The following is an 8,465-nucleotide window of genomic DNA, read 5'->3' on the forward strand; positions in this document are numbered from 1 at the left end:
TATACAGGGTCAGTTCAATACCATACTATATACAGGGTCAGTTCAATACCATACTATATACAGGGTCAGTTCAATATCACACTATATACAGGGTCAGTTCAATATCACACTATATACAGGGTCAGTTCAATACCATACTATATACAGGGTCAGTTCAATATCACACTATATACAGGGTCAGTTCAATACCATACTATATACAGGGTCAGTTAATACCATACTATATACAGGGTCAGTTCAATATCACACTATATACAGGGTCAGTTCAATATCACACTATATACAGGGTCAGTTCAATACCATACTATATACAGGGTCAGTTCAATATCACACTATATAAAGGGTCAGTTCAATACCACACTATATACAGGGTCAGTTCAATATCACACTATATACAGGGTTAGTTCAATACCATACTATATACAGGGTCAGTTCAATACCACACTATTTACAGGGTCAGTTAATACCATACTATATACAGGGTCAGTTCAATACCATACTATATACAGGGTCAGTTCAATATCATACTATATACAGGGTCAGTTCAATATCACACTATATACAGGGTCAGTTCAATACCATGCTATATACAGGGTCAGTTCAATACCATACTATATACAGGGTCAGTTCAATACCATACTATATACAGGGTCAGTTCAATACCACACTATTTACAGGGTCAGTTCAATACCATACTATATACAGGGTCAGTTCAATACCACACTATTTACAGGGTCAGTTCAATAGCATACTATATATAGGGTCAGTTCAATACCACACTATATACAGGGTCAGTTCAATATCACACTATATACAGGGTCAGTTCAATACCATACTATATACAGGGTCAGTTCAATACCATACTATATACAGGGTCAGTTCAATACCATACTATATACAGGGTCAGTTCAATATCACACTATATACAGGGTCAGTTCAATACCATACTATATACAGGGTCAGTTCAATATCACACTATATACAGGGTCAGTTAATACCATACTATATACAGGGTCAGTTCATTACCATACTATATACAGGGTCAGTTCAATACCATACTATATACAGGGTCAGTTAATACCATACTATATACAGGGTCAGTTCAATATCACACTATATACAGGGTCAGTTCAATACCATACTATATACAGGGTCAGTTCAATACCATACTATATACAGGGTCAGTTCAATACCATACTATATACAGGGTCAGTTCAATACCACACTATTTACAGGGTCAGTTCAATAGCATACTATATACAGGGTCAGTTCAATACCACACTATATACAGGGTCAGTTCAATAGCATACTATATACAGGGTCAGTTCAATACCATACTATATACAGGGTCAGTTAATACTAACCCCCCCCCCTGGGATAGGATATAGTAATCCTTCTAACCCCCCCCCCCCTTAAAAGATTTAGATGCACTATTGTAAAGTGGTTGTTCCACTGGATATCATAAGGTGAATGCACCAATTTGTAAGTCGCTCTGGATAAGAGCGTCTGCTAAATGACTTAAATGTAATGTAATGTAATACCACAGATGTGAGTGACAGTGTAACGATCGTCTGAAAGAGGGGAGCAAGATGCAGCGTGGTAAGTGGTCATAATTTATTATAAATGACGAAACACTTAAACAAAGAAACAAAAACGAAAGCCAACAGTTCTGTCAGGTGAAAAACACAAGACAGAAAACAAATACCCATAAAACCCCAAAAGAAAACAGGCTGCCAAAGTATGGCTCCCAATCAGCAACAACGATGTACAGCTGTCCCTGATTGAGAGCCATACCAGGCCAAAACAAAGAAATACAAAAACATAGAAAAAAGGACATAGAATGCCCACCCAAATCACACCCTGACCAAACCTAAATAGAGACATAAAAAGGCTCTCTCAGGTCAGGGCGTGACAGACAGGTGATTTAGGATACTCAATCTTCTATTTATAACCAAATATATTAAATATAATTAAGTCATTATTAAAGGAACTGTTCAGTGAAAATCTCATATTCTGTTAACTCATATCCAAATAGTGTTGTTGACTCATCGTTTACTCACATTTGTGGCCAAAGCATACATTTGAGAAAAAACACTTAAAAAAACACCTCAAACTTCTATCTCGAATAGACCATTTAAAAAATGCTTGCTATTTCCTCATAGAGGATGACGTCATCCTCTCGCCAATCAGAGGTCTACTCGCATTCATATTTTAATGACCGATATACTCCCACACCATTCTGTTATTGGGGCAAGCCTTCACCATTCCAACACAGAAAATCTGCTTTTTAACATACTTAATTACCATTTATTGGAAGGAAAACTATTTAACACAATTACATTAAATATATATTTTTTTATATAGAAAACTAGTCGACAATGACAATGTCAATTACAAGGATGATGAAGGTGAGGAAGATGAAGGTGATGATGACTATTTGGCTATTTTTACTGTCATTATTTATTGTCATACCAACAAATATAAATGAATAACCAAAATAAAGTGTACATAAAATATACATTTAAACATGTAGTGACTGTAAGCAAATTTAGCAACAGATAACATGAAAGTCTGCAACCACTGATTCAACAAGTGGATTTTTTCGTACCACAGTGTGTAACACAGTCTCAGCACCCTTCTAGAGCGAGAGAGAGCGAGAGAGAGCGAGAGGGAGCGAGAGAGAGTATAAAAGTGTAAAGCCATGCGCTCGGCTCGACCATGGCTCATAAGTTCATCATGAATTCCACTCAGGTGTTAAACCGCACGGGTCCATGCGTTGCTCATACTTTTGAGAACGGAACGGAAGAAGACAACCGCAACTTCGACCTCGGAGGCTGCCTCTTTTTGTTCATAATGCCATTTGATGCAGTAGTGAATGTGCTGGTTTTTGTGTTCTTGATGCTCACAATCCTCTCTTTGGCTGTGAACGGATTCACTTTGCTGGGACTGGGACACTCGGAGGACCTGTCTTGGGAGCCACGCTACGCCCTGTTGAAGAACTTGATTCTGAGTGACATGGTGCAAACCATCAATTTGGGCCCCTTCGTGACCCACTGCTTACTGCAGAGAAGCACAATGAACTTTAACACCTTGTGCCTCCTCCAGTATTTCACCGGCAGCGTCTGCATCTTCATCACCCTCATCACCATCACCTTCATGGCCATTGAACGTTACCTGTATGTGTGCCATGCCATCCATTACCTGTCCATCCTCACCCCACTGCGCCTGCGCCTCACCGTTGGCCTCACCTGGGTCTTGTCCATCAGCATTGGCTGCATTAACTTCACCCTACTACATCAGGGGGAAGGGGAGTATGGCAGAGCAACCTCTGGACTCATATGTGAGCCTGACACCGTGGAACGCCACATGGGTTTCCCCAGGGCAGCGGCTATCACCCGCAAGCTGGTGGGCTTCATCTTCACCCTGCTCTGCCTCCTCAGCTACTTCTTTGCCTATGTACGGATGTACCAGGACGCCCGCAACGCTGTGGTGCCCTTCAACACGGTGAACACTCGGGCACGCAACACTGTGCTCTTCTACTGTGGAATGGTGTTCCTGCAGCTACTCCCTATGTTCCTCAAGATCACCTCAGATGCTCTGTGGGAGCTGGAGGGCACAGGGGCCATGATGACTGCCCTCTCCGGGGCTGGGACCTCGCTGTCAGCTGGAACTCTGCACATCTCCCTCCTGATCCTCATCATGGTGCCTCCCTGCATCAACCCACTTATATTTGGCATTCGCAATTGGGAGGTACGTCAGGCGCTGTTCAGACTCTTCCGGTGGAAGGGCGAACACCCGGAGCTGGAGCTGGAGAGGACGTGGGTGAGGTCACAGCACAGGGCAGGTGTGTTGGAATGAGGCAGAGGAGAGGTGGGAGAGATGTCTCCCAGAAATGGCAGCTGAGAAGAGGGATGATGAGATGCATTCAATTTGGAATGAGACAGACACAGAAACTTGGGAAGGGAATTTACAGTAAGGACCAAACTACAGTAACGACCAAAGTACAGTGAGGACCAAAGTACAGTGAGGACCAAAGTACAGTGAGGACCAAAGTACAGTGAGGACCAAAGTACAGTATGGACCATAATACAGTAAGGACCAAAGCAGAGTAAGGACCAAAAATACCAGTTTTATAATATTATACTGAATGTATAATTATCTGTACCATGCATTTATAGTTGGCCAAGCGTGCTATTTCATCAAGCTTCAATACAAGTGTTGGTGTAGTGTTTCAGAAGGCAGCTGATATTGTATTTAGAAAATTGGTTCTCATTTACAAGGGCAAATGCATTTTCACATGCTGAGATGCTAGAGTGACTACCACAGGCTTTTACTGTTCTTTTACTTTTTCGTCTTTCAATATCTTTGGGCTCCCGAGTGGCACAGCGGTCTAAGGCACTGCATCTCAGTGCTAGAGGCAACACTACAGACACCCTGGTTAGATTCCAGGCTGTATCACAACTGGCCGTGATTGGGAGTCCCATAAGGCGTCGCACAATTGGCTCAGTGTCATCTGGGTTAGGATTTGGCCGGTGTAGGCTGTCATTGTAAATAAGAATTTGTTCTTAACTGGCTTACCTAGTTAAATATATATATATATATATATATATATATATATATATATATATATCAGTCCTGCATTTGAAGATGTTTTTACTTTACTCAAATCAAATTTTATTGGTCACATACACGTTTAGCAGATGTTATTGTGGGTGTAGCGAAATGCTTGTGTTCCTAGCTCCAACAGTCAGTAGTATCTTACAATTCACAACAATACACACAAATCTAAAGTAAAAGAATGGAGTTAAGAAATATATAAATATTAGGACGAGCAATGTCGGAGTGGCATTGCCTAAAATACAGTAGAATAGAAGACAGTATATACATATGAGATGAGTAAAGCAGTATGTAAACATTATTAAAGTGACTAGTGTTCCATTATTAAAGTGGCCAGTGATTCAGGCAGAAGATGAAAGGATTATGTTCTGTCTTCTCTGTCGAAGCAGTGAGGATGAGAGCAACACAGTGGGATGTGGATAAATGTTTTAAGGTCAAATGCATCCGTTTTTTTTTTTATCTCAATATCAAATCTTTTCTGGGTAACAATTAAGAACCTTACTGTGATTGTTTTCAATTCAAATGGTCAAAAAGAAACAAAAATAGCTTCTTAGCAAAGAGTCATTTCTCAAGCAAGAATTTTGCTTGGATTTGTCTGGGAGTGGAGTGGGGAGGGGAAAACCAAAAACGATCTGTTATTGTCAGAGAGGTTTCTCTCTTTCTTATTGGTCTATTGCTTATTGGTCTCATTGGTCACCAGGCAGGTGTTGTATTTTTTTTATTGAATGTTCTGAGAGTATGTTATTATTTCTTATATTATTGTTTATACAGGAGCAGCTGCCTTCTTGGCCAGGTCTACCTTGGAAAAAACTCAGGTTGGCATTTATTGTCATGAAGGCAGCTCTGCAGAGTGGTCACTAGCTGGTACAGCCACAGAGTCATAGAACTGGATGTTAAACCAAACCCTAACCACACTGATTTAAAAACGAACCCTAACATTAACCACACTGCTAACCCTAATGCCTAACCCTAACCTGAAATGAAGACCAAAAAGCTCATTTTTGTTTCCATACATTTTTATAATATAGCCCATTTTGACTTTGCAGCTGGCCCATCTACCAGGAAATAGATCAGTTCTGCCTCCAGGACAAGATTCATGACAATAGCCCTGCGGATGATTATTATAAATGTTTATCTTTGTGCGATTTTCTAGATATAAATGGATTTAAAACGTTGTCTCCTGAAGTTTCAAAAGCTTTGACTATCAGCCAGAAACGACCATAACATATTTCATCAACTTTGATACATAGGCTAGTCTTGTTTTATAGTTATTTTCCTCAAGTGAAACAAGGTCAGGTGATTTTCAGATGATCACATCTGGATTACTCAACATTAAAACATTAAAATGAAACATGTTTTTAAAATGTATCTATTGTCATGAGAATGGTGAATAATTGTATTTCTGTTATAACATTGTCTTCAGTATTTCTATTGTCTTTCATTCTGTGTTTGCTTCCAATTGAAGCAAAAGTGTTCTGATTAGATTTTGCATTGACATAATGAACCCATATTATTTTATGCACTACATAATCTGTGTAAATGATTGCTTTCAGGGTTGATTCATCAACTGATTGTGATGTCACATTTTCAGACATAAAGATCTATAATTGTATGTATTGTGTTGTTATTCTTTTAATGGAGATGAGTGTCACCGGATATTGCATAATAATTGATAATTGGCTGTTTATAAATTGGTGGTAGTGGTTCACGTTGAATCAATACCCTGTTGCCTGGTAGAAATTAGGAATCATTTGACCTGCTGCTATTTTCCATATTTCCATTCCTCCTCCGCAGAGCCATTGGCTACTCTTAGGCCCCCTAGTGTTACATCCTTGTAATGTCAAACATGTACTCCGCTCAAATCAAAGGCTATTGGTCGTGTACATAGTTTAGCAGGTGTTATAGCAGTGCAGCGAAATGCTAATGTTACTAGCTCCTAACAACAACTATTCCTAGATGATATTACAGTAATGCCAACTGGTTATCTACTGTGGAGTTGCATTAGCCTCGAGGTAGGGTTATGGTGGGAATAAGGTTTGCTGGTGAAACCGAAGTCAACGTTCTGCCATACTGGGCTCCAACCAGTGATCCTCTGCTCGCAAACCTAGTGATGGGCATTCCAGCTCTTTTCAGTGAGCTGGCTCTTTTGGCTTCCAAATGGCTCTTTAAAAAAAATATCTATATATATTTTATTAAGTCAAACAGTTTGCGATAGTTTGACTATGATTGGTGTTAAAACAATTCTAATTAAATTATTAAATGAAATCATACTCTACCTTAACCACAATGCATTTTAAAATGCATTGGTTTGTTATGAAAAAGAATGCTATTAAACATTTGCATTTAAAGTATAACCTTTTAATGTATATAAACAAACTACTGCTCATATACATATATAATACTGGATTAAATAATGATGTAGTAATAACTGCTTACTGTACCTCTCTCCACTGATCTCCACAGTGACCTGCTCAAAGGGTTCCAGGACTCTGCACACCTCCTCCACCTCCTCCCATTCCTCTGGGTCAGAGCATCAACAGGTGCATTGACAATGGCCAGGGTAGAGATGATGGCATGCTTTGACTCAAGAAACCGCTTCAACATATAAAATGTTGAATTCCACCTTGTAGTGCAGTCTTGTTTAGGCCTCAACTCAGGCATCCCCATCTGGAGTTGTGAAGACTTTAGTTTTTCAGCACCTACTGTGCTCCTGTGGAAGTAATCCACAACTGCTTTCACTTTGTCCACAGTGGGCTTCATCACCTTCAGAGCATCTCTTACAATCAGGTTGATTGTGTGGGCAAGACATGGATGATGGGTATATTTTAAAATTATCATGGCTTTGGTTCTGTTAGCTGCATTGTCGCTAACACAACAGACCACTTTTCCATCTACTTGCCATTCTCTGGCCACTCTCAACAGTTCCTCTGCCAAGTCCTCTGAGTTGTGTCTGTCGCTAAACTCAAAGCAGTATAGAAGACAGCTAGGCATTGAAAAAACTTCAATGAAGTGGCATGTAACTGACATGTAAGCTGTGGTTACCCTTGATGTCCAGCAGTCAGTGGTAAGGCAAACTGCAGTAGCTTTCTGGACTCCTTCCCACACTAAAAGCCTGTGTGCTCTCGTACAGCTGTGGAATAAGTGACTTTGAAAGGGTTTTCCTGCTTGGAATTGTGTACATTGGATTTAGACTATTGTTATAATTTCTAAAACCTCTGTCCTCCATGATCGAAAATGGCTGGAAGTCGGTGGCAATCATTTTAGCCAATGCAATATCAATTTGGCCGTTTTGCTACAGACATAGACTTTGGCATAAACTGGTCCATAGACGACTGTGTTGCTGTGGGTTGCGGAGTAGGCCTACTTGACTGAGTGGATACATCTCCACGTGTGGAGGTGCTGGCTCCACCACTATCACTAGCAGGCCCGCTAGTTTCTCGAAGCTCCGCTACAGCTAGCTTCACAGTTGGGTGCACAGTTCCCATATGCCGGTGTAGGTTGTGGCTTTCTATGAGATTTTGTTTTGGCAAATTCTACACTGTGCTCTAACATTGTCTACATTATTAAAATGCATCCAAATGCTACTGTGCTTCCGACTCATTTTCCAGCTGTTTTTTTTCACAGCTGTCCTTCCTCTCTCTCCTCGGCTGCTAAGTGTGTGACGGTGAGTGAGTTGGCTCGGCCCTCCCTCACGCATCTTTGGTTCATTGGTTGACTCTGCGTGTCTGATTGACAGGAACGACAGGTGAGGCTGTTAGTCTGAGTGTAACGGGGTGCGTACTGGCGGCAGAGAAGTCAGGCGCAGGAGAGCGAAAACGGATTTACAACAGTGTCGTTTAATAAACATA

General features: G+C 40.6%; 1 protein-coding gene across 1 annotated transcript; it reads left to right on the forward strand.

The window, feature by feature from the left end:
* The first annotated feature begins 2,718 nt into the window (after positions 1-2,718).
* LOC106566483 (olfactory receptor 2G3) lies at positions 2,719-3,858 on the forward strand. Its single transcript, XM_014134555.3, has one exon. The coding sequence runs from the start codon at positions 2,719-2,721 to the stop codon at positions 3,856-3,858; it is 1,140 nt and encodes a 379-aa protein (XP_013990030.2).
* Positions 3,859-8,465: the final 4,607 nt, after the last annotated feature.

This window comes from Salmo salar, chromosome 13 (genome assembly GCF_965601325.2).
Source record: "Salmo salar chromosome 13, fSalSal1, whole genome shotgun sequence".
NCBI classification, from domain to species: Eukaryota; Metazoa; Chordata; class Actinopteri; order Salmoniformes; family Salmonidae; genus Salmo; species Salmo salar.

Coding starts and splice junctions, on each gene's coding strand:
- LOC106566483 (XM_014134555.3), top strand. CDS start 2,719: ATGGCTCATAAGTTCATCATGAATTCCACTCAGGTGTTAAACCGCACG.